Below are 27,578 nucleotides of genomic sequence, written 5' to 3'. Positions count from 1 at the left end.
CTTCAGCAAAAGAGAGATGATTGTATTTCAATAAAGAAATTACCTTCTTCTATCCAGCTTTTGACTTGCAAAGTACTTTGTTACAAGAGAAATGATATCAAAATATGTAATGTGAAAACAGTCTTACAAAATAATTCAGATGTGATAGTACCCATGATCTCCCACGATGTGGTAGACAATATGGGAGATACAGAAGACTCACATCATATTTACATCATGATCCCTTTTGCTCTAAGTGAAAAATCTTTTTATTTCCTCTATTAGAAAAAAGAGATTTAAGTAATATACTTTAGTTATGCAGCCTAAAAAAATGCCATAGTGGATGCAGAGACAGATCAATCCAAAGGCAATCTTTAATGATTCTCATATGAGGATGCTCATTTAAAGCACAGAGAATGTTTTATGTTTCCTTGTGAACATTAGGCAAGAAGTACATTTTTATGGTATTGAATTGAATTCCTTAAGGGTCTCATGTTTGCAGGAGTCAGACTGATGGAGTAGTTAATATGCTATAAACTCAGCTTGGAGACTGCATTCGAATATTGCAAATCATTTCCTATTCTGTAAGGAAATATTGTCTAAGAAGTGACATAATTTTAACCTAGTGTTACATTTTTCTCATTTTGAATTCAGCATTTAATTTAAAAAAATCTCTGAGGGTTGAAAACTACTGAATGATCCTATAAATAGTTACACTTTACAGCTGTTTTACTTCCAGCTTGTGCTTTTATGCGAGACAATGAAATGAGAAGGCATCCTTGATTATACAGTCAAAAATACTTCGGCTTTATATGAAGGAGAGTTATTAACAACTAGGATATTCACTTAGGGCTTAGTAGGGACTAGATTTGAGTGTTTATGATTGATCTTATGTTCTTACCCCTCAACGCTGTTCAACACATTTTCAACTTTTAAGTAAATGAGAAATTAGTGCTTTAGATCCTGGAGAACCTGACCTTTAAATTAGGGCCAATACTGATGAGCAGCCAAATCATTTTTCCAGTTCACCGCATGGGGAAGGTGGCAATTAAGCCATCCTCTCATTTAGGTTATCCTGTGTACATGGCTTGTTTGTGATTAAGCTGTAATAAGTACTGGGAACTTAGCTTGCTACTGAGAATTTTATTTGCTCATAGCAAAATGTAGTCAACTTGTACATTCTTAATACTCTGTTCAAGGCTTTTCAGACCAAGGCAATATGTAGTCCTTGATGTTATGGTAAACTTAAAAAAACCAACTGCAATTGTGCCTATCTGATAATTATAATGCTGAAACAGCTCGGTGGGAAACTGCCTATATCTGCCTTGCCTTCCCCCTGGAACTGCAATATCAGAGATACCGAGGCCTCAAGACTGATCTACCCCCAAAGACATCTTTACTTCAAGGTATGCTTCACACTTCCTTCTGACCTGTTCTTGGTACATCATAGCTGCAGGCAGCACCTCCTGCATGGCAGGGCAGGCACAGCTCTCTGTGTTGTGCTGGCAGCCTCATTCCACTGCAGCCCTGTGAAGTCTTGCTTGCAGTTGCAATACATACCCAAAGACTGCCCCCGGGGACTGAAACGTCCTTCTTTTCATGAGGAAAGCCTATAATCAGGCCATAAAATAAAACAGATTCAAGCTTCTTGTGTCTTGTCTTTTCAAGGATGCACATGGACATTGCAAAGAGGTATTGCACCTTGATTAATATAAAAAGTTGTTCCTTTTTCTGCTATGTGAAATTAATTAGGAAGGACAAATAATGAGAAGGGAAGGTGGGCACATCCCAATTCTGCGAAACCCAATAGAAAAGGACCTGTTGGGCAGATATGCAATTGTCCAGCACTCTTAAGGATCTCTCTGAGAGGATGGATTGGCACCACGCTGATTGAAATTCAAGCAGGGAGCTATATTTTGTCCTCCTTCACCTCCAGACATAGTTCTTTTCCCTCTGGAAACAAACTTTCAAATAAACCTAAAAACTCACAGCAGTGCCTAGTACACATATACACACATTCTTATATGCAGAAAAAGAATCCATATCGGTCTGCAATGAGTGAGAATTTAAGACACTGAAAAAAACAGCATGATAATACCAACATGCAAGTGCTGAGTCTGTTGCTGCCATGAGTGATGTGGTTTTTGAATGATTTAGATCAGGTATCCAATGCATAGCAGTTGGAAGATATGTGTCTCACAGAAGACCCCAATTTGCAGCAATATGTTTTTGACTTTATAGTCTGATTGCACAGTGGACTGCAGAATTAAATTCTGCATGCAATTTGGATGTGCTACATTGATTTAGAGTCTAATAGACACAGTTTTGTATAACCTACTTAGATTCCATCCAAAAGAAAAAGCTAATAGCTGAACTCAATTAATGTGCCAGTTGTTCAGTACTCTTCTCATACAGCACTATTCAAAGTAGGTTACAGAGGGGGAAAAGTAACCAATTTGTATCTGAAGGCTAATGTATTTGGGTAAAATATTTTAATGAATATAAATAATATTGAGTTTTTACTTGTGGTATTCTTAAAAATATCATTACATTTTAGACTACTGCTTTCTGAAGCAGGGTGAACACACAGATATTCCCACTAGCTAGCTTTACAAATGTCATAGTTTGTGCACTCTATTTAGCACAAGGTGAACGGGAAAAAAAAAAAAAAAAAAAGCTATTTGACAATATTGCAGGCACCACCTGGAATGGCACCACCACAGAAAGAAGACCCATAGTTAGGGAGAACAATAGGGTTCACAAAGTCAGACTTGAGCTTCTCAGGTAAGAAATGGCTTTCTTGTTCTGCCTCTAGTGATTCTATCACTTGCCTTTCTTATAGACAGGACTTCGTGATGATGAAATAGAGTCATAGAATCATAGAACAGTTTGGGTTAGAAGGGACCATTAAAGACCATCCAGTCCAACCCCTCTGCCATAGGCAGGGACACCCTCCACTAGACCAGGTTGCCCAAAGCCTCATCCAACCTGGCCTTGAACACTTCCAGGGAGGGGGCATCCACAGCTTCTCTGGGCAACCTGTTCCAGTGCCTCACCACCCTCATCATAAAGAATTTCTTCCTTATGCCCAATCTAAACCTATCCTCTTTCAATTTAAAACCATTACCCCTTGCCCTGTCACTACAGGCCCTGCTAAAAAGTCTCTCTCCATCTTTCTTATAAGCCCCCTTTATATATTGAAATAAATTGCATTCATTCTCTTCTTGCTATATTCTTTTTCATTATGACATCAGAACACAGACAAGGTAGATGGAAACTGTATAGGCACATAGCAAAAAAAGAGGATGAACCATGTTTGGGTGAAGTTATGTTAAATGTGTTAACAGGGAGGTCACTGAAAACAGAAACAACTTCTCAAAGATTCAGATGAAACCTGGCACATTCAGATCTATCCCAGATGCAGCACTTGACTATGTATGAACCTGAATATAAACCAGATTTAAATATTTGTGGAAAACTATCTTTTTCCCAGTAGGAGTTTTAGGTTGATTAAGTTTATGATCACATTTATTTAAAAAAAAAATAGCACTTGGTCTAGAGCTCAGTGTTTATGGATTTATGTTTTATTATTTTCATAACTCTGTTGTAGGTGTGAATACATATCTTCACATATTCTAACACACACAAAAATGAGTTCCTTCCCAGTGAATCCTGATTAGAAGATTACAGCAGCTACTTAGATAAAGAGCACAAAATAGCTCTTAGTTATAAGAATCTGAGGGGGGTTTGGTTCCACTTTTATGTTTTGTTCTCAAATTATTAAACCCTCCCTTATTTGTTATTTCCTACTCTGAGCAGGAGACCCTGGGTTCTGCTTTGAGATCTTCTGGGGACAAGGTCCATGATCATTGCAGAACACTGGGAAACCCTCTGAGGGTGCCATGATCATTGCAGAACACTGGGAAACCCTCTGAGGGTGCCTGCTGCTGGGTAAGGACAAGGTAAGGACAGTCACAATGGTGTGGGCCTGAGAAAACTCCAGTATTTTCTAACGAGCAGCCCTTGAACTAGTGTGCCTGTAGCCTTATTTGCATCTGACCCTTATTAGGAAGGGTCAAGCACCCGTTAGGTGCTGCTTAGGAGAGTCCTATATAGGAAACAGGCCAACAGTACAAGAAAACGTGCAAGAAAATGTGAAGAAGGGGACATCAGCTGAATTTGTTCCAGCATAAATAGTCTCAGGTATGGTGGTGACATGCCACAGGGTAATTTTCCTGGCAGGTGCTTGAGTAGCTGCCCCTGCCAGAGCAGAGGCTTTGATGCAGATGAAGCTTTGAGTGGTGGATACAGCTCCCCACGTCCCAGGCTACGGAGTCTATCTCTGATGCCAGGAGAGATGGCCTTCTTTCCTGTAGGTGTGCTGTCTTGGAGGAACTGGGCCACCAAGCATAGGAGTTATGGAGGGAAGTGAGCAGGCTACACAGCATCAGAGAAGATGAAAAAGAGATAGACAAGATCTTCTCTGAGATGCAACAGCTTGAAGAACCCTGGGCCCCAATTGCAATAGAGATACAGGCAGTGTCCACACCTAGTGTTTAGGTAAGTGTAACCTCTGGAGAAGGTAAAGGATGAAAGCTGGTGACTTCTGGCACCAACAGTAAGGCTTCTGCCTCACCTAATGGCTTACAAATACAAAAGAGGTTCAGTGGTCTCAAAGTTGAAGACGAACCACATATGCCTTCAAGCAAAGGATCTGTGCCACTTGACCCTAACCCACACAAACCCACCAGAAAGCAGTGAGTGATTATAACGGGCAGCTCCTTGCTGCAGGGAACAACATCTGTTGACCTGACCTGTCAACTAGAGAGGTTTGCTGCCTGACGAAGCCCAGAAGTGGGGTATTGTGGAGGGACTGCCAAAGCTTGTCTGATCATCTGACTACTATCCTCTGCTGTTCTTCCACATGGTCACCAATGATACTGCAAGGGGAAACCTGGAGAGTATCAGAAGTGGCTACAGAGCTCTGGGAGCAGTAGTCGAAGGCATGGAGGCCCAGGTGGTGTTCTCCTCAATCTTGCTGGTCAGAGGAAAGGGTGTGGGGAGGACGTTGATAATATAGGTCAATCAGGCTGCAGAGCTGGTGTTTGTGACAGGGTTCTGGGTTCTCTGACCATGGGACCCTGTTTGCAGATCAGTGTCTGCTTGTGAGAGATGGTATCCACCTCATTAAGCAGGGCAAAGTTACCTTTGCTGAAATGGCTGACCTAGTGAGAAGGGCTTTAATGTAAGACTGCTGGGGGAGGGAGCGAGAGTCACCAGCAGCCCTGTGAAAGCATGATGCACAGGGTTCATGAGCAAAGAGCCTGGAGTGGTGTGATGGGAAGGGATCACAAAATCAACAAAACAGGGCTTAAGTGGGCTCACCTCCATTGTTTTTATGTAAGCAAGGAATTACCTACAGGGCACCATTACAGAGAAATTCCCAAAGCCCTTTCTAGGAAATCAGGATTCTAGGATGCCTCTCAATAGTGCCTATATAATAAAGTATGGTGAATAAACATAATGAGTTAGATCTTTGTGCAGTTGTAGGGCTATGGTCTTGTTGGGATCACAGACACATGTTGAGATGGCTCCCATGAGCAGAGGTGTTGCAATGGTACGATACAAACTCTTAGGAAAGACAGTCTGGGAAGATGAAAAGTTGGAGTTGCCCTTTATGTGAGAACAGCTGGAGTGCATGAAGCTCTGCCTGGGGATAGATGATGAACCAACTGAGAGTTTATGGGTTAGGATTAAAGAGAAGACAGGTAAGGGCGATGTTGTAGAGTGTGCCTGCTATACGCTGTGTGACCAGGAAGAGCAAGTGGACGAGGCCATCTACAGAAAGCTAGGAGCAGCCTCATGTTCACAGGCCCACATACTTATGGAGAATTTTAATCACTGCAATATCTGCTGGAGGAACAACATAGCAGGGCATAAGTAATCCTAGAGTGCATTGATATGAACGTCTTGACACAAGTGATAGAGCAGCTAATAAGGAGAGGTGCTCTGCTGGACCTCATACTCGCCAACAAAGAGGGACTCAATGGGTATGTGAAGGTCAACGGCAGCCCTGGCTGCAGTGACCATAACATGGTGGAGTTCAGGATTCTGAGAGGAGGGAGAAAGCAAAAAGCAAGATCACAACCCTGGACTTGAGGAGAGCAGACTTTGGCCTCTTTGGGGATCTGCTTGGAAGAGTCCTATGGAATAAGATGCAGAGGGAAGAGGGACCCAAGAAAGCTAATATTCAGGTACCACCTTCTCCAAGCTCAATGAATGCAGCAGGGGACCTAGTGGCATAGGACATGGAAAATGCTGAAGTACTGAGTGCCTTCTTCAATCCCAGGTCCCAGAGACCGGGGGGAAAGTCTGGAGAAAGGATGTCATACCCTTGGTGTAAGAGGATCAGGTAATGGAACCATAGGATGGTCTGGGTTGGAAGGGACCTTAAAGATCATCTAGTCCCAACCCCCCTGCCATGGGCAGGGACACCCTCCACTAGACCATGTTGCCCAAAGCCCCATCCAACCTGGCCTTGAACACTTCCAGGGAGGGGGCATACACAGCTTCTCTGGGCAACCTGTTCCACTGCCTCACCACTCTCACACTAAAGAATTTCTTCCTAATATCTAATCTAAATCTACCCTCCTTCAGCTTAAGGCCATTACTCGTTGTCCTATCACTCCATGCCCTTGTAAACAGTCCCTCTCCAGCTTTCCTGTAGGCCCCTTCAGGTACTGGAAGGCTGCTATAAGGTCTCCCCAGAGCCTTCTCTTCTGCAGGCCGAACAACCCCAACTCTCTCAGCCTGTCCTCATAGGAGAAGTGGTCCAGCCCTCTGATCATCTTTGTGGCTCTCCTCTGGACTCACTTGAACAGGTCAGGGAATAGTTAAACAAACTGGACATACATAAGTCAATGGGACCTAATGGGATGCACTGATGAATGCTGAGGAAGCTGGCTGATGTTATTGCAATGGCACCCCATAATCTTTGAACAATCATGACAACTGGAAGAATTGCCTGAGGGCTAGAGAAAAGCAATGGTCACTGCTATCCTCAAGAAGAGCAAGTAGGAGGACTCAGGGAACTGCAGGCTGGTCAGCTTCCCCCTGAACCCTGAGGAAGTGATGGAGCAGCTAATCCAGGAAACCATACCCACGCACATGTAAGGACAGGAAGATGATGAGGAGTAGTCATTGTGGATTCACTAAGGGGAAGTCATGTCAGACAACCTGATCACCTTCTGTAATAAAATGACAGTTTGGTAGATGAGGGGCAAGCAGTGGATACGGTCAACACAGACTTCAGTAAGGCTTTTGACACTGTCTCCCATAAGATCCTCATAGAGAAGCTGTTGAAGTATGGGCTGGAGGAGCAGACAGTGAGGTGAATTGAAAACTGGCTGAATGGCTGGGCCCAGAGGGTTGTGATCAATGATATGAATTCTAGCTGGAGGCCAGCAACTAGCTGTGTATTCCAGGAATCAATCCTGGGTCCAGTCCTGCTCAAGATCCTCATTAATCATCTCGAAGATGGGGCTGAGTGTACCCTCTGCAAGTTTGCTGATGATATAAAACTGGGAGGAAGGGCTGATATGCCAGAAGGTCATCCTGCTCTCTGGCAGATGGACCTTAACAGGCTGGAGAAATGGGCTGACAGGAACCTCATGAAATTCAGCAATGGGAAATGTAAAGTCCTGCACCTGGGGAGGAACAAACCCAGATACTAGTATATACTGAGGGCCTCTCAGCAGGAAAGATGCTTGGCAGAAAAAGACCTGGGGATCCTGGTGAACAGCAAGTTGAACATGAGCCAGCAATGTACCATTGCGACAACAAAGGCCAACGGTATTCTGGGCTGCGCTGGGAGGAGTGCTGCCAGAAGGCCAAAGCAGGTAATCCTTCCTCTCTCCTCAGCACTGGTGAGGACACACTTAGAGTCCTGTATCCATATCTGGGTTCCCCACTACAAGAGAGACATGGACATAAGGGAGACTGTCCAGTGATGGTGCACTAAGATGATGAAAGGACTGGATCACCTCACATATGAAGAAAGGCTGAGGGAGCTGGGACTGTTCAGCCTGGAGCTGAAGGCTCAGAGAGGATCTCATTGATGTATATAAATACCTGAAGGGAGGGTGCAAAGAAGATGGAACCAGACTCTTTTCAGCGGTGTCTGGTGACAGGGCCAGAGGCAATGGGCACAAGCTGAAACACAGGAGGTTCCCTCTGAACATCAGGAAATATTTTTTTTTACTGTGCGGGTACTGAACGTGTGCACAGGTTGCCCAGAAAGGTTGTGGAGTTTCCATCCTTGGAGAGATTCGAAAGCCATCTGGACATGGTCCTGAGCAACTGGCTCTAGGTGTCCCTGCTTGAGTGGGGGTGTTAGACCAGATGATCTCCAGAGGTCCCTTTCAACCTCAACTGTTCTGTGATTCTATGGTTGTTTATATATTTTTTGGGGTAGAAAAGAACAAAGAATATTAAAGATTTGGGCATTCAGTAGTAATATGCACTTTGGAACTTCAAAGCATGCTTACAGCCTAATTAAAAAAAACCTTCACCTGAATCATCTATAGTAAAAGCTAAACGCTCTCCCTGCCTCACCTTGAGTCTGCAAAGAAAGATGGGACAGTGCCAACACAGATCAGTGCACAAACGGTCATGTGTGAATATAAGCAGGCGTGCAGAATCATGCCCAATAGGCAAGGCAAATAAAAACTAGCTTATATGAACATGTAGGGCTAAATGAAACCTGAAGACAGCAGTAGACAATATTATAATGTCATAGCATATCTAATCCAGTGAAAATAATGCCCTGTGCTCTTTGACTTAATCTCTTGACCTGCAACTGCAAGATACCATACATTGTACTTCTCAGTGTGTTACATGTCATGTCAAGTAACTATATGATACAGTTTATACACCTCTGTTTTATTTTATACTCTTTCATTAGTGTTGCTTTAACTGCCCTCCCTCCTTTATTTATTTATTTTATTCTGGATACCTTAAATATTTCACCTGTATTGATGATGAAAACAGCCATGTGAAGAAAGTATTGATTTTGTACTATATTCCTAATAATTTCCTGGGTTTTATCTTAGCAAACTGAACCTGTGGATGGAGAAAGAACACACACTAGGAAAGTACTTACCCTCCTTCTTCAGAGTATTTGTGACCAAAGGCAAGGATGTCAGATGCCCGGCCACTGCCATCGCATATCACAACAGGAACAGGAGGAGTGTCTCGCAGGTACTCCAGAACGATGGAGATAACATTGGGACCTCCTTCCACAATGAGGGCCACTACTGGAACCCCTTGACCAATTCCTGGAGTAAAACAAACAAACAAACAAAAAAACCCAAACCCCACAAACCAAACCAAAACAAACCCAAAAAAACCCAAACAAGAAAGAAAAGGAAGAAGAAAATCCAAAGCCAGCAAAGCAAACAAAACAACACAAGACAGGAAAAAAAAAATCAGACTGAAATTACTGCATTGTGACAGTACAGTGTTGTGTTAGAGACAATGGTATTCAGAAAATCATAGATTTAAAGGGCAGAAGGGAACAGTGTAGTCATCTCACCAGTCCCACTGCATAAAACAGGATTTTCTAGAATTATCTTCCATTTTAAATACAATATTTATGGTTGAAATAGACCATGAATTTTTTAAAAGATCTTGGTTTGAAAACATAGAGAAGCTACCACAATTCTTCCTAACGTGTTCAGTTACGACTTTGTAGCTTGCTTGTAATTTAGATTTTGCATGGTGTCAGTTTCCAAGCATTGGGTTTTCCCGTAGCTTTGCTTGCTGTTTTAAAATGCCCTCAATTATATTTTTGTTGCTGTATCAGATACTTTTTAAGGTTATAGCTGGATAGTCCATTAACTTTCACTTTGATAAAGTAAACATATACTGTTACAAGTCAATGCAATAGTTGTTTTCCAATTCTAGTTGGTTTCATGGTTTTTCTCTGAATTCTCCCCAAATTTTGCAGCATATTCCTTGATCTGCAGACCCCACACTGGAGACTGCTCTAGAAAGAGCTGCAGTAGTCTGAACCAGAGGAGAGACATCTTCATTTTCAGTACTTGCGATATAATTAGATGGGAGCCCTCTGCAAAAGTTTCAGCACAGACTTTGCCAGGAAAGTCTTATGGATATAGAGAAGGCAATCTGACACCAGGCTGGTGTCAACATGACTGATAAAGATTTTATGGTTGTCACTTCTTGACCAGTTGAGACTAGGGACATTCAAAAAAACTCAGGCAATAGAACTAGTTGAACATTTTCTATTAGCATTTTTTTTTTGTGTCAACAGAAAGACTTTTTCCTTTTAAACCAGCTTCTCCTAGGAAAAACTATATGCATTTTGCACAAAAAAATTTTGATGTTTCACTGAAAAATAAAGACAGTGCCCCTAAATGTTAATAGCTGAGTTGGGAAAATTTGCATGAGGCCAGACAACAACAAGTTTTAATGTGACTGCCTCAGGTTCCCATTTAGAAGGAGTTCAGTCCACAGAAGCAAAGGTAAGCATGTGAGACTGGAACATTAAATCTGGTGAGACCATCTAGAAACATTCATAAACAAAATTATTCTTGATAGTCACAAAATTTTTTAAGGATTTGAATTACTGTCAGAAAATGAAGTGAACTGTTCTTTAGAAAAGAAAAAAACCCGGTTCTTATATACAACAGTAAAATATTGTAAGCACCTCCTGAACCACTTTACAAGCAAACATTGTGTTTCCTGGAGAGATTCTCAGCAGGCTTTGTTACGGCTGTTATCTACTGTCAATTTGTGGCTCTTTTCTTATATAACTTAAGTGCAAGGTGTGTGTTTGTTTTTGTTAAGAAAACTATAAGCAGAGTTATAAAATCCAGGCTAATGAAAGAGAGTAAGAAGGATAGAATATAACAAGGTGATAAACAGGATGATTTGCACAGGTCTCACTGGTTAATTTTTTAATTAATATTAAGGACTTCCTTGAATTGCTGCTCTACCTAATCAATAAGTTCTTTTGGTGGTGAAATTCTTTTCAAAGGGCTTAGTGGAAAAGCAGTTTTGGGAAATGGAGTTAAATGAGAAAGGAAAATCAAGAACTTTGCTTAAGAAGAGTGAATTACAAGTCTGATGGGTTAACCTGCCCCACAGGTACTTCCATTAACTTTAAGGGATTAAGATAAGGATGAATTTTGTTTGGCAAACATTCATTTTAATCATGCTTAAAATTGCATCCCTTAAAAGTGTATTCTAGATATTAGCAATAATTTTTTTCCCTGAGAATCTTATAAATAATATGATTTTATTCCCATATCAACATATGTAATATGATATATCTGGCTGCAGTTGAGCATGCAACAGAGAACCTCATGTGACAAGTCTGCCCAGGGTTTCCTTTGCTACTAGGTAACAATAAAAATGTTATCTATCGTTACGTCTAGTACAAGATTTTTATTTTTTTTTAAGACAATTGCTATCAGAAGGTGAATAAAAATAAAATTCTTGGTGTGGATTATTTTTCTTTATGACAATTCCCAGGATAATCACATGGTGGCTGATGAGAGCCTCTCTTTAGTTAAAATTTTAATAGAGAATTGGAAGGAGATATTTTATTATTTAATTCCTAGTGGTCTGGCTAAGGTAATGTTACCAAGTTTTTTGAACTTTCTGTCACTACTGTCGTCTTCTTTTGTAGCTTTTCTTTATACCACATTGTATAGTCAATACTTCTAGCATTTTTAGTTCTCCTAAGTAGTTTTTTTAAGATGTGAGTTCTTGGTAGTTGAATAAGGATTTCTCTTCACTGTTCTTGTTTCAGTCCTCCTTGTTCAAAAGACTGATCACAGAGTGGATCTAACATGAATTCTGAGTAGGAGGCCCACAACTCGCTGAAATCTTATATCAGATTTCCTCTGACAGTATAGTATTTTCCTCTGGGAACTGACTGGTAGGGCCTATTTTATTTCATTATGGATCAAAAAAGCCCCAGAGGTGTGTTTAAAAGCCTGATCCTAACACTTATAAAAAGATGGTCTTTTGTAAAGTTATTTGCTATAATATCATATATGAAATTGTTAGCAAAGCTGAATATAAGTGCACAGATTTGAAAGTATATAATTAATGGGTAGAGTTGTATGTGGAACTGTAGTAATAATGGAGTTTCTTACCCTGAACTTATCATTAGAACTTACCCTGATCTTATCATTATTACTAATGACTTCAAAATAAGAAGTAGAACTGGTACTCAGATCTGCTAATAAGATAATATTAAGAAGTATTTTCAGTAATGAGTCAAATTGGGTCTGGGTGACATTAGGACTGAGTAATAGAAATAGAGAAAGTTCACAGTGCAAGATGCAAAGTCACTTTCTTGGTGATTAATAAGTTCTGCTGCAAAGTGAGAACTCATTAGGAGGAAATAATAGTAGAAAAGAGAAAGGTGTGATCCAGCTGATCACAGGAGAGCTGAGTCTTTTGTGTAGCAAGACCATGAAGAAGGCAGGTATGATCCTGGAATACACACAGAAAAGCATTTTCAGTAGGAAATATGGGCACATCAGTGCCATTGTGCAAGCCACTCATGAAATTCTGTGCAAAATACTGCCTGTAGCTATGCTCACCCATGCTCACAAAGAACAAATGGAGGGAAAAGTCAAAAGGAGTATATGGGGAATCAAGACCCCATCTTATGAGACAAGATGAGTTTGGCCTATCTTCCTTAGCAAACTGAAGGGTGAAAGACAATATGTCTGAATATCCCCATGACATACAGCACATTAGCCATTAATATTTTTAGATGGAGTTCAGAAGATTTCTGGCTATCAGAGGAGTGAAGTCTTCACAGCCTCTAGTAAGACTAAAAAGGAAAAACTTTCTGAGTTTAGAGTGATGCTCAAGAATCATAGATGCAGTCACCTTATGTATCGCAAACTGTTCCTAAAGCAGGTTTCTTCAGTCTGCTGACAGTTTGTTCAGTCTCAGTGTATTTTAGTGGATACTGATCAGCTATGTAATTCTAGTAATATAAATAATGATGGCTAGTCTGTACAGCTGAACTATATTTTATTTTTAGGCCAATGAATTGGCCATTTGAAAGCATATCTGAAATTCCTATTACATTCTTCTTTTTTTTTTTATTTTTTATTTTTTTATTTTAAACTGCTATAGTCACAACATTTGCATGGCATATAACAGTTCTCTGCAAGTGTTCCAGCTGTGTTTCATTGCAGTTAATAAGGTGGCCTTTTTTCTCTTCCCTGATCCTGTAGAAACATCCAGCATGAAAACAGTCTTCTAATTTGAGGCTAGTAAAACAAAACAATTTCTCTACAAATCTACTTTTCAATGAAACTTTCTAATTTTTAGTTAAATTAAGGTTCATATGAGCTTTTTCTTTTATCACGTATAATTAAGTTCCAGATTGAAATGCAGCTCTCCATTATTCTGGCAGACTTATTTGTGAAACAGAAGATTTAAAACACTAACTTGATTTCTACATCTCATTTTCCTTTTAGAAATCATCCCTGACTATCAGCAAATAGAATTTTTCTTTGTAGTTGTCATTGTTCTCGATAAATAATTTTGGTTTGAAAAAATATATATTTTTTTTTATTTTAGAGGGAAAATTAGAAAGTACATTTCTGAAATTAGATATAATATTTTAAAATCAGTTAATAATACTTTGTTGATACTTCTTCAGAGTATAACAACTTATGGCTTTCAGGAAAGCTCTCTAGACTAGTTGTCTGAATCCTAATGTTATCAGCTTTTCCAGATTAATGATGATTAATTTCTGAGCAGTGATGGTATCCACAGTGTGTGAAAGGAAATCCATAGGCATGGGAAAAAACTGTCATGTCTGCCTGAGTATCTTAAAATTTGGAAAAAAAAAAAAAAGTGGGAATTATCACATTCTGTTTTCTATGATGTTCCAAATCACATTTAAATTATTTGTGACATTATATTTGTTTCAGAATAGAAGTGTAGCTACTTATACCAGAGAAGTCTGCATCACAATAACTCTCAGGCAAAACACAGAGCAGAAATGAAGTAAACTTTTTCATGGTTTGATACCAAAAATCCTGGATGCACCTTTGCCACTAAATATTAGGAATTTGGAAATGAATGCAGAGGGTCTGTAGAAAAATTTCAGTGGGTAGGAAGGCATTGACTGACTATTCCTGATGAGATATTAATGTTGCATTTGCTAACAATTTTGCATCTATGAAATTGAGAACTGACTCTGCCTTGTCTTACTATAACACTGGACCAATTTGAAAAATGTTGGCACATGATGCCAATAAGACAGAACCTCTGACTTTAGGAAAAAGGCAGCACGATGGGCTTCTCTTAAACTAGTAATTAAAATATTTTTTTTCCTTCTAGATCTCTGTATCTCCTTAGAAATGCAAGAGTCAGGAATTCTCTGCAAGAACACTATTTCAGCTTGTGCATGCACATTACACAATAATCAGCAAAGAAGGGGCTGGAAGTAACTGATATATCCACAGGGAGCCTTTTGTTTCAGCCACTTCACTAAGAAGGAGAATGTCAGGCTGGGAGGTGAGATGCTAAACCTGAAGGTAATACATTCCTTACAAAGCCGAGGACATCGCCATTATAAAGAGTTTCTTGCTTGAGTTGGGATTGTCAGAAGCAAGGCAATGCCGAGATAAAACCATGCTGATGAAAAACTGGGCTGCAGTACCAGGCTTGCTGTCTCCTAGCACACATCCAGAAGATGGGAACTTTGTGCCAAGCATTAAAATAGACAGTCCAATAAATCAACAAGCAAGAAGCTTTCTTTTCATTCTTTTTGTAGAATTTACCACGAAATTGCCCTGGTCTGGGCAAAACTAAGGGTGGCACTCATCTTGCTAGGCTATCTCCAACAACACTGTTGTTTTCACTAAGTACTCTAAAAGTATGCAACCTTCAAATTTGTGTGTTTCACGTTTTATTAACTGGAAAGCGAGGAGCAGTAATATACTCCACTGAAATGCTGTCCATTCTGAAATTCCAGATGACCCTTCTCAGGATGGGACAATGCATTATTATTATCAGGAAATTGACGATTGATTACTGGTGTTGTTTTCCAAACATAGAAAAAGAACAATTCATTTTCACAAATCAGAATATATTTTCTGTTTCTTAGAAGGCAGTAAATGACATGTTACTGAGCTTTTTGAATATCCTTTGTAGAGAAAGAATCATCCTCTTTTAAGTTCAAATTAATTATTTTTAAATATCTGAAAAATTACAGTGTTTTCCAGCCATCTGATAGTTACATGGAGGATTTATTTTTAAATTTACTCAGTTTATTGGGTTTTTTTCCAGAATTTCTGGGATGACCTTTAGTTTCAGCAAATCTTTTTCCTTTTCCTTTTGGAAGATGGAGAGACCTTCTTGTCTAGCAATATATCTGTGGACTTGAGAACAGCTGGGAATGCTGACTATTGTGTTACCACTGTGAGGTTTATCACTTGGTTAACTACACTTATATTTTAAGATGGTAAAGGTCTGATCCTAAAATCAAAGGTGTTCCTACTTAAGAATGGTATCAGAATTTTTATTTTATGTTATTGAAAATAATTTGTAAGCTAGAGAGCAGGTTTGGTTTTTTTTCCTCAGATTTTCAAAGGAAAATTCAGCTTGTATTCAAGAGCAGGTATGTGTGAAACATCTCTTACAAACCTGCATATTACTATTTCTAATTTAATAAGGTCTCCATCTCACATACCGAAGTCTTAGCATTCCTGCTATAAATGCTAAGACAGAGAGTCTCTCATGACTTAATTAATAGAATACAGACAAAACAGAGTTTTAATTTTCATTTCATATAGTGATTCATCCAAAAAGAAGAAGAAATAGTACCAAAGACCTGGGACTTAAAATAAGTTCTCTGAGGCTTATCACTATCTTGATTTTGAAAGCAATAACTTGTATTTGGAGCATTTCAATAGGCATAGATTTTTGCAGGGTAGACTAGATTGCTAAGTGTTTCACAGTGTCGGATATTGTGGATATTGTTGGTGTCATATTATAAATTAGACTGCAATATTGTACAAAAGATTGATACAGTCATACTAAAGCTTCATTACTGTGTTGTTGTCCCTGTGGCCATCAACAGAGCCAGAGAGAGACTTTCTGGCAATTGTGATTCCAGGAAGGTACGTACATAACTGAACATTCGTCATTATGTGAACCAGTGGCAACTTGTAGGCCTTCATGTTATAACACAGAAAAACAATCCCAGTTTCCCCTCGACCCAGTGATACTGCATGAATATGTAAGTTAAAACAATAAACTAGAAGACATGAATGAATTTGGAAATGGAAGTAAGGAAAAACTGCATAATGTCTGTGCTGTGTGAAAAGGGATTTTAAAAAAATCTACCATGCTTTGCAGAAGCCCTACTTTGTTTTCCCAGTTCTTGGAAAAACATGAATATTTTATACTGTGAGTATATTTATAAATAATCTATAAGTGTCTTATAAATTATTACTAATTCTTTTTATGAAGAGCTAAATATGAGTTACCCATTTTTTAATAGACCAACAAGTGAATAAAATGCCTCATTTACTACAAAATGCATTTACTACTCATGTTTTTAAGTGTGCTTATAAGAGTAACTGGGACATATCAGTACGTTGCACACTATTTCTAAGTTCACCCCTGAGATCAGTGCAAATAAAACTGAGAGACTCTAGTACATTATCCCTGACAGAAACGCCTCTAATTTCTGTATCTTAACACTGGGTGGTGGTAAGTGCATCTGAGCTGACTTCCTGCTGGCCACCTTTGCTCCTTCATCAGGTCAGACACGTTGGTGTGCGTTCTCCTACATTCATTTTCTTTTTCTACCTGGAAATTTTGGCTGGAGAATTTGGTAATTATTTGGAATTTTTTGGGATGTTGGGGCCTGAGTCTGTCCCACTGGTGGAGTTACTGCACAGCGGTTGGCACAGAAATGGCGTACAGCTGGAAATTCATGTCACATTTCCCACACAACGTGCAGCTGTAGAGCAAGTTCTCCAGAAGCTGGAAGAACTTAAGGCTTATGGTGCACACAAGACAGAGTCACCACGGACATACTCGGTGGGTACAAACTATTCCAAATGGTGAGGAGAACAAGCCTCCACCAACCTACACACAGTGCGTGTGCCGTCAAATTGACATCTCAAAGCCTTCTCTTAACAAGGCACACACGGCTCATCTGTGCAGTGTGGAGACAGGATTCTCACTCACCCTTCCTAGAAATCCTGAACCTACCGCAGGCGTGCACAGGGAGTGTAAGGCAACACCGAGCTGGAATGGCACACCAGTTTTTCATGAAAGCAGGTTTATTTGCACCATCAAGGGGCCTCTATGGTTTTGCACAGCACCACTCTCCAGGTCCACAGGTTACTAAACTTTTGTGGACCTATATGTACTGTGAACGGTGAGGTACATAAATTAGCAGGTTTCTCCACTGGTCATCACGTCACAGGTTGTCACGTGCTTATCTGAGATAATGAGATAATGGACTCTCGTAGTAGAAAGTTTCCATGACAGGCTTTAGATTTATTTCAGGCTTCTAACTTGTGCATGTCCTGCAAAAGGTCTACCATTTGTGGGCAACAGATACCTTTCTACCTGCAAAATTCTTTTAGGACAATGACTTTTGTAAAGGGGTAAACTCAATGCTCTCTTAGTGAGAAAATTCAGTCATAAAATAGAAGTCCAAAACCATAAATCAACAGGTACATTCAGGGTAGTGTGCCTGCTAGTGTTTGCAGCTGCACAGTGCACTCAAAGGCATGTATACAGACATTTTGCACAGGTTGTTTAGCACAAATGCCCCATAGGTTTCCTGAAAGTGAAGCCTTTATATCCTTTTATGTGGAGAAGTAAAATTAATTTTCATGCAAAGCCAGATATTTTAAACTTTTCCTGTCACATAGAATTTTACCTAAGGAAGACCTCTGTTTCTTCCAGATTTTCCTGCTTTCCTAGTCTGCTTTATGGAGAAAATTTTAGTAGGGTGGTTTTGGGTTTTTTTTAACGTTGTTCTAGCTAATGGAAAATGCTCCTTTACTATAAGGAATGAATCAGTAGGTTTTCCCAAAGATATTAAGAAAATATTCTCTCTCTGACCTTTGCTCTTTTAACTAAGTGCCTGTTAACCTGGACCACAGCTTCCTCTGCACATACAACTTCATGAACTTTGTGCTGTCTGTACCCCGGGAGTTAAAAAACTCTCTGAGCTCCAGGGTTGTTTCACAAGCCCTATGCTGGTGCCTCCTCTTCCCTGACAAATTGCTGCTCTTGCTAGCCCGCAAGTACTTGTGTTGCTCTGAGGTATGACCCAATCCCATCCTTGGTTGCAGCCTAATCCGTCTTTTAAGGGCCCAGTCTGTGGTGGATAACTGGCTTATGTGTAGGAAAAGTGTAAAGGCAAATGGCCAGCATGGGAAACAAGTAGGAATATGGTTCTTTTAGCACACTGAAGATAATCATCCCTCCCCTTACAGACATCCTATCTCTTATATACATTCACACAGAAATATATGATATGATGATCACAACAAGAAACTTCATAAATACAAGTTTTTACCAATTTGGCCTTGCAGTTAAACTTGTGTTCAGAGGTTTACTTAATCTTAACACAAATGCAGTCTGAACACATTTACTACAACCCTATCACAACAGGTATCTTGATATTCACTTCATTTTGGTAAACTCTTAACCAATACATCTTGGTTTGGTTTTCTTTGATTGTTACAAATGTTTTGTATGTGTAACAATTGAAACAAAACTAGGCTGCATTTGAATGCTATGTGGATGAATAAGAAGTTAATGAAATTACAAATTTATTAATGCGATTCTACTAACTAGGAATAGAAACACCAAAACCACCCTGCACACGTGGGCCTCTAATCCTAAACCAAATGCCAGTGTAACAAATGCTTAATTGCATCAAACAGATGACATGTTTTCCAGGTACAGGCTATTTATTCAACAGATGAGGTTACAGTTCAGGACTTTTTAATGTAAGGATTATCAGTGGCATTTAGTGGAAAATCCCATTTAACTGTCAATGGAAGACTGATAAAGTGTTGTGAAACTCAACAAAAATGTTCATGTGATTACAAGCTCTTTGACAGTTTTGAAGTCTTAAAAGTCCAACTTCCAGGCCATTGCTATATTTCATAGAGCTAGCAGAGTAAAGGCTTGAAAGAAACACAGCACATAAAACCTGTGGCTTTCGGAAGCGTTTTGGTCCAAGTGTTTGCATAGCACTTGGATATCCTAGTAAGAGGTACTTACACACAATGGATAAACAATTAAATATGCTCTGGAATTTTAATAAGCAAAAGTCCACCCAGCGTGAGCTTAAAGGTTTGAGGAAAATAATTTTTAATTTCTGAACTAATATTTGCCTTACAGTAATACAGAGTCAAAAGACATCGCTACGTGGTTGTTAACAATGTGTCTAACCACAGGGTAAGTGCTGCTTAAATACATATTTTAAATGGTATTTGATTTGCAACAGTCTTTAGAAAGTTTGCCCACACAAATGTGTTTGCTTCACCTATGGACATCTATGTGGTACTCCCTACGGTCCCAACTGCCTCAGAAAGGCTAAGTTATAACAGAGAACATCCTGAAATAATACAGATCCATCCTATTAGGTTACACTGAAATAATATCACAGCTTGTTTTCTTTTGCAGGCTGTTGTTTTCAGCCTTCAGGCCCTTTTGGAAACACCTCTTGATGCGTATGAAACAATCTTGGCTAATGGTAATAGTAAATAGATAAGATCACCTGCATATACAATAGACCTACTTCCCCCAGATCTGCAGATCACTGCTGCAGTATGCTTGCCACCAAAACAATTATATTATTGATGACTAAGTGAACGTGACTGGAAAAAAGGGAATGCAGCTTGATTTCACAGGATGATGGAGAGAGATGCTGGGTCTTATTACCCAGAGAAACAGAAACATCCCCCAGATGCCACGACCAGCTCAAACTTAATTTCGCATAGCTGCATTTCTTACAGTCAGCTCTCCCTTTTCCTCACATCTTATCTCCAGTACCTTCCCCAGAGCAGAACTAGTTACTACGTATTCCAGGTATGGCAAAGATGAGACAGATATTGCTTGTAATTCTTGAAAAGACTGTTCACTAGTAAGAGCAGAGAAACTTACAGATTTATGAAAAAAAAAAAAGGAGCTCAAACTCATTCTACCCTCTTTTGAACATCTTTAACAGTTTTCTATTTTCATAAATTAAGTGGAACTTGCACTTGTTTGGAGGCTCACAACATGCCCTACGTCTAGAGAAATCAAGGTGACCTGGTAAGCCAATACAACAAATTCTAAGAATATTTGCTATTTTTCTCAAATTCACAGAACTAAAGGATTATGTGTGACAGAATGACACAGAACCACTACTAATAAAGGAAAGCTCACAACTATTGGACTTATTTTTTGCTTTTCAATTTATTTTTTGACTTTTCTTCTGCCATAAGCTCATTGAATCTCATTTGCTATAATTTCCTTTTTTTTTTCATGCTCCCCAACAACATTTTAAAATTACTATTATAAATTTTATTTTGTTCAGCTTTATTGTTTCCTTTGTAGTATGCGCTCATTCTCCCTGTTCCCCTTCTTATGGCCACTTCTCATCTTTCTAATTTCCTTTTTGGTATCCCAATCACACTTTCACTTCCTCTATGTCTCCTTGTGTCTAATCCATAATCCTCTTTTATCTCCTCTGTTTTTAATTCTCTTTACTAAGAGTACAATACCATTTCATTTGTCCCAGCCTGTTCTCCTTTCTCTTCTGCCTCATCTTAGTACTTTCACTCATTTTTATTTGTTCAGTGCTCCTTCTTCATCTGTCTAAATCTACCTAGTGATGTATCTGCCATCCTACCAGATGTGTCATTCACAGACAAATCTGTGGACCTGGCACCTGGACTGTATCTTCATTTAATATTGGACTGATCCTAAAAGCTTCTCCAAAGCATATCAAGGATGGTTAAAAGAAAAAACATGGAAAATTTGTGACACCTTCTTTTGATTTTCATACCTTTTGCAAAGGCAAAAGGACGAAATTTAGAGAATCCTCAGCACAGGCAAGACATGGGAAGAGTCTATGTAAGACTAAACCCTGGGATCTGTGAGCCTCACAAGCCAGTAACAACCCACCTGGTTACTTTCTACAGGGTGGCAATATATTATTCAAAGCTGGCAGTTAAAGTTCAAAGACGTGCGCACAAGAGCCTTCATGGAATTCTGTCAAAATTTACCCTATCTGTCCTAGCAGTCAACTGTTTATTAGGCCAGTACTACAGGACCTAACTGGTTTCGCTCTTCTTGGAGCTCATCAGCTGTAGGTAACGGCCAAGGAGACTCAGGAGCCACTACAATTTCAGTAATTTTCACATTCTGTCTAGTCTTCCTCGGTACTTTCCCTGGTTCTCTTCGGATGTAAGCACTACCACATATAGTAGCCAGCACTTTATAAAGTTATCACAGTAACATAACCAACTTTTACACTGCCTCGAATTACATACTGAGGAGCTTTTCCTCACCATATTTTGTAGATTTGTCAACATGTTGGACACTATATAATCTCAGAAAATTATCCTTCCTTTCTCACCTGTTCTAGAAAACTACAACAGGTGAAACAAAGAATTCAACTTAAAATAATCTCTGCTTCTTAGTTTTATGGCTTTGTTCTGATTTTTACAGTGAATTCAAAAAAATTAAAATGTCCAAACATTATAGAGCTGAAATGATCTTGTATATCAATGATATGAAAACACATATATTTTCAACAAATTCATCTGTTGAAAGTCAAGTCCATGAAAGGAATTTATGAATCCCTTGCACTCAATTGTGTACTTATCTGTGCTTCAAGAACAATTTTTACCCTGCATGTGCTTTCTCAACCCTTTCTGAGATGATATTTTTGTCTCCAGTGCCTAATTCATCAACATAATGATGCTTTTGATGAAAGAGCCCCAAGTTTCCGATCTCTAATCTGAAATGAGTCAAGCTTCAAACAGTTCTGAGTTTTACTCAGATTTCACAGAAGTCAAACTTGCAGCAGGTTTCCTCTCCTAGAAAGAAGTCTGTACCTACATCTTCCCAGCTATGTAGTTATGAAAATGCATCTAGGACTGCACAGAATATGAAGGAAAAATCTGAAACAAATGAGAATTCCAATGCATTTGATGATGGTGTAATGGTCAGAGATGATGCCAGTGATGACAGTTGAACGTCCCTTTGCCTTCCCAGCCCCCTTCATATATTCTCAGGCATAGGATGACAAAGGGAAGTCCACGGGTCACATGAACAGATATTGTCGACATATTACACTGTCCAAATTGCCTTCTCTACCCAATCAAATTACCCAACTTCATCCATCAATTCCTTACTCAGATGTAACTTCTTCTCATAGGCCTACCAAAACTCAACTACATTCACCAACTCTATAAAGAAGAAAGATTAAATACAAGGACACAGGTACCTGTGCCTGTGGTCTGCCTGTTTTCAAACTGCATAACATAGACGTAGAGCAAACCTTCAGCACCAAACAGCATGTATAAAATAAGAACAATTGCGGATTGATAATGAAGTCCTATGTTCCAGAAATGTACTAATGAAGAGTAAGAATATCACAAAGTGGACCTACACAACCTAAGGATTTGGTTTGGTAATCTGCCTAAGAAATACCAATGTGCTTCACTGTGTGGAACTGACTGAGAAGAGCAGAGTGATTCTTGGGCAAAATACACAGAGGTTTGTGTGGGGTTTTTTTCCTCTTTTTTGATGGAAATATAAACCAAAGTGCTGAGGTCTCTAGAGTCTGTAGGAAGGAGGACAAGGCACCAGCCCTTAAGAAAACTGTGGTACAGAATATGTATTTTTTTCTATTGTTTTCATACAGTGCAGAGAAGATAAAGCGCAATGTAGATAGTACTTAGCAGGAGAGTGTGAGATGAAAAGCAGTGCTGAGGCTCACTATATACATCTGCTGTGGCAACTTTAACATAAATGGACATTTAGCTTTAACATAAATGTACACCTTGTTCTTCAAAGCCTTGTGACACAGTCAGCCTATTCCAGAAGGGTGGCCAACTGCATGCATATTAATCCTTTCTGACCTATAGCCCACATTTGTCTTTGAAGAAGAAATAATATTGTCCATTTTCTGGATTTGTAGGCTTCAAAAAGGCTAAAAGATTGTGTTTGTTAAAGGACTTTATAAAAGATACAAAATAAACCAAACTGCTCTGATTTTTTGAAGGAGTCTACTTGCAATTAAACTTGCATTGCCTTTGCATCTTCTGGCTTAACATTCTGGTTTCAAATACGTCTTTGGTTACATATCCTCATTTTAACCTTATTTTTAGGTCTTCTTGAAAAAGAATTGTTAAAAAACTCAAAAAGGGCTTTGTTTTTTCTGCATAACTGTTCCTGAAGAAGAAGGTGGTAGCTAGTTTTATTAAGAACAAAGAGTTTTCATAGTCAAAAATGTCTTCCCTCCTCATCAGCAAAGGCTGGACTCTTTTTGTCTAGGTGACATCATATGTCCTTGTTATCGTTTTTCCTCATGATAGTGAAGTCCTTTTGCCTCATCACTACTCTTTCCTTCTCTGAGGTTATGTTTCATACTATAAAATGGCAGAAATCTAGGTAGTCCAAGCTGACAAGTAAATGAGCCTTTTTTAAATCATTAGAGCAAACATTAGATCTTTTTTACATTTTAATCCATGACGGTAGCTTGTAACCCTGTCTCACTGGTTGGACTGCACCTATTTCCAAAGCAAATTTTAAGGATGTAAAATCTCTGTCAGATAGTTACAGAGAACAGAAAACTCTGTCAGTATTCTAAGATTTAAATCTTTTGATAGATGAAGCTTTCAATATAAGAAAAATGTCAGGATTTAAAAGAAAAATGTCATTAGCACATGATGAATATGTCTTCAAGTCCATTTGTCAGATTAGCAAATATCACATAAAAGCTTATTCTGCCCTTCTAACCGCTACTGAAAGCACACTACTCCTTTCTAACACATGCCCAACACAAATTTTATTACTGATATGTATGTGCTGATATATGGAAGACAAAGAAAATGATTGCATGTTTCCCAAAATATTTATGCATACACAAGAACATGCTGTAAGTGCATGCTATGCTATGCTATGCTATGCTATGCTATGCTATGCTATGCTATGCTACGTTACGCTACGCTACGCTACGCTACGCTACGCCATGCTGTGCCATGCTATGCCATGCTATGCTATGCTATGCTGTTGTGTCGAGATTCTGATTCTGCTGACAGATAATTATATGTGGTTTTCTAAAGGAAAACGTACAACATGCCTAATTAATTCACAATCTCTTTCATTCAAATAAAAAACTTTTATTTAGGCTACATGCGATCACTTTATGCATACATATAATTGGCGTCCTTGTCTTTCTCCACTGCTCCAGTAAGATCATTCACATGAAAGAAAGTAGGCATTTGTGATGAAAGTGCTTGGCAACCATGCTGTAAGCTCTTTAAGGATTTGAGAGTATTTCAGTTAGTAGTTGCAGTCCAGTTAATAGCGACAATTATACCACATAAACTGAAGGCCTTAATGCAAACAGGAGAAATGAGCTGCATGTTATAAAATGAGTGTAGAGCCAAAAGGGAGAAATTAGGTAGGATTTTTGAAGATTCTTTAAGTACTGGTAAAGGGTCTTTTTAAGTAATATGAACTAATTCTAGACCACATTTGTTAATGAGAAAGCGTTGTTCTGGCAAATCACAAAATGGGTGAAACCCATGACATGTCAACCTATTGGAGTGACTTCGCCTGAAAGTGATTAACAGCCCTCAGATCAGACCTATCAGCTGGGTTGCTACCTTGGCAATTACTCTAATCTAACCATCTGTGGAGTGGCAGGAATAAATATTTTATGACTTGTAACTTCCAATGCAATTTTGTAGACAGATTTATTTTGTTTCTGGTTGGAGAGAAGACTGATGTACCTATTGAGTTACCCAGCAATGTTCTGCAGAAATGGTGACAATGTACATATTAGCAAATGACCAGGCCATTCTAGTACACTTCACAGAAATGTTTGTTAGTGTCTAGGAATGTCAAATTGGAGAATTTGCAGTAGGTCATCTCTAGTAATTAGATGCTTTATTTCTTTCTCTGTTTATAGATTACAACATCTGTTTGGTGATACATTAAGTTGTCTTTCTGTACTGGCCACTAGTATTTTCCCAGGATGGGAAAAAAAAACAACCTAGCTGCACTTTCACATCTTGTGGGACCATAAGATATTAACTGATTTCTAATCCAATGCCGATACCAGCTACCAGCTTTCTGGTGAAAATTGTTCTACCTCTTTTATTTTAAACAGTTTCTTTTGAAATATTTCTTTGCATCATTGTGACCCATTGGAAAGAAGATGCAAGTATACAATATTTGGGAAAAAGCAGCTTCAAAGGGGATGAAAAATCTACAATGTTGTCATGGTTTAACCCCAGCCAGCAATTAAGCCCCACGCAGCCACTCGCTCACTCCCCCAGTGTTAAGATGGGGGAGAGAATCGGAAAAGCAAAAGTGAGAAAACTAGTGGGTTGAGATAAAGACAGTTTAATAGGTAAAGCAAAAGCCGCACACGCAAGCAAAGCAAGACAAGGAATTCATTCCCCACTTCCCATGGGCAGGCAGGTGTTCAGCCATCCCCAGGACAGCAGGGCTCCATCACACGTAATGGTGACTTGGGAAGACAAACGCCAACACTCCAAACATCCCTCCCCTCCTTCTTCTTCCCCTAGATTTATATGCTGAGCGTGATGTCATATGGTATGGACTATCCCTTTGGTCAGTTGGGGTCAACTGTCCCCGCTGTGTCCCCTCCCAACTTCTTGTGCACCCCCAGCCATCCTGCTGGTGGGGTGGTGTGAGAAGCAGAAAGTCCTTGGCTCTGTGTAAGCACTGCTCAGCAATAACAAAAACATCCCTGAATTATCAAGACTTTTTTCAGCACAAATCCAAACCATAGCCCCGTACTGGGTACTATGAAGAAAATTAACTCTGTCCCTGCCAAAACCAGCACAAATGTGCAGAAGGCTTCCCAGGCATCAGGTAGAGGAGGAAATGTATTGTGTATGGGATTCTAGAAAAGAAGTTCTCAACATTTTAAAAGATACATTGATCGCTATTCCTTCTGAAAAAAAGACTTTAGAATGACTTTAATCAAGGAATACAGTACATGAGAGGAGCTTGAGGGATGCACAAGAATTTGAGAAAAAAGAATAATTAAATGCTAGGTCTACAATATCATGGCAGACTATCTCTTGCGGGTGAATGCCTAATGACTTTTAGTTATCGTTATAAAGATAGTCAATTAGACAACATTTTTTAAACTGAAAGTTATTTTACAGCTCAAAGACAATAAGGATTTGTGTGATTTTGGGGAAAATTAAGTCCAAACTTGAAAAATCCTGCATAAATTGCAATTTTTCTGTGTTCGTTCTTGGAAAATGATTCCAGCAATGTAAATTACTTGACTTGTTCAGAGTAAAACTTGTAGCTTTTGTTCCTTATCAGATAACTACATCCTTATGTCATGGACATGGGGTTACAGCGGATACCAATTCGACCCTGATCCAACAGCATGCCCTTACTGCACATAAAGCAAACCATGCACTTGTGCTATGTTAGAGAAGTGTGTCAAGTGTGAGTTTTTATCTCGCCCCCACTCTTTTCATCACTAGTGGGGCTGCATCTGAAGTACTGGATTCAGATTTGGGCTGTCCATCTCTAGAAGAATGAGGAGAAACTGGTGAGCATCTAGAGAAAAGCTGTTAAGGTATATAGTGGCTTAGAGCATATGTCTGAAGAGGAGTGCTTGAGACAGCAGGGCTTGTTTAACCTTTTGAAAAGAAATCTAAGAAGTAATCTAATACCTGCCTACAACTATCTGCAGGGGTGTTGAAAAGGTGCTAGAGCCATACTCCTCTTGCTAGGGCCAGGCCCTGTGAAGGGAAAATGGCCACAAATAGTGGTTTGGGGGCTCCAGAGCAGATACTAAAGTTGGGGTGGGGAAAGTTTCCAAGCATTTTTCTGGAGTCCATATATGTAGTTGAATATCCATTATTGGAGGTTTTCAGACTTGGCTAAACAAAGCTATGGACAAGCTTATCTAGCATTGACTCTCAATTGACTTTGAGAGGAGGCTCAGGCTGGGGACCTTCAGAGGTCTGTTCCATCCCGTATGAAACCCATCATTCTACGAATAGCTGTGAACCGTCTTGTGTTCAAGGCACTGAGACAGAGTTTAATATTATGAGCACTTCCAGAAGCAGTGAATCAGAAATCAGTAAACTGGCAGCAGTGAATTACATCAGCCTGACATGCTGTAGAACCCCATGTGCCACAAAACAATATAAGCATAGCATCATAGCTGGAAACACAACTGCAATCCACTTACTGTATCTCTGAAAAATCACACATTTTGAGCTGGCACATTCTATTGCATTTAAAATCTCTATACATTTGTCATGAAAACTTTCTGC

General features: G+C 39.3%; 1 protein-coding gene across 4 annotated transcripts in view; it reads right to left on the bottom strand.

Moving 5' to 3' along the window:
* TRPM3 (transient receptor potential cation channel subfamily M member 3) overlaps window positions 1–27,578 on the bottom strand; it is a 429,177-nt gene that overhangs the window by 102,769 nt on the left and 298,830 nt on the right. For all 4 annotated transcript variants that reach the window (XM_054809132.1, XM_054809133.1, XM_054809134.1 and 1 more), the window contains exon 7: window positions 9,140–9,314. In XM_054809132.1, coding sequence (XP_054665107.1) covers window positions 9,140–9,314 — 175 coding nt within the window. The remainder of the gene's footprint in view (window positions 1–9,139; window positions 9,315–27,578) is intronic.

The sequence above is a fragment of the Grus americana genome, chromosome Z (assembly GCF_028858705.1).
Source record: "Grus americana isolate bGruAme1 chromosome Z, bGruAme1.mat, whole genome shotgun sequence".
Taxonomy (NCBI): Eukaryota; Metazoa; Chordata; class Aves; order Gruiformes; family Gruidae; genus Grus; species Grus americana.
Note: the sequence above shows the minus strand (reverse complement) of the source record. Positions and strands in the feature narration are given on the sequence as shown.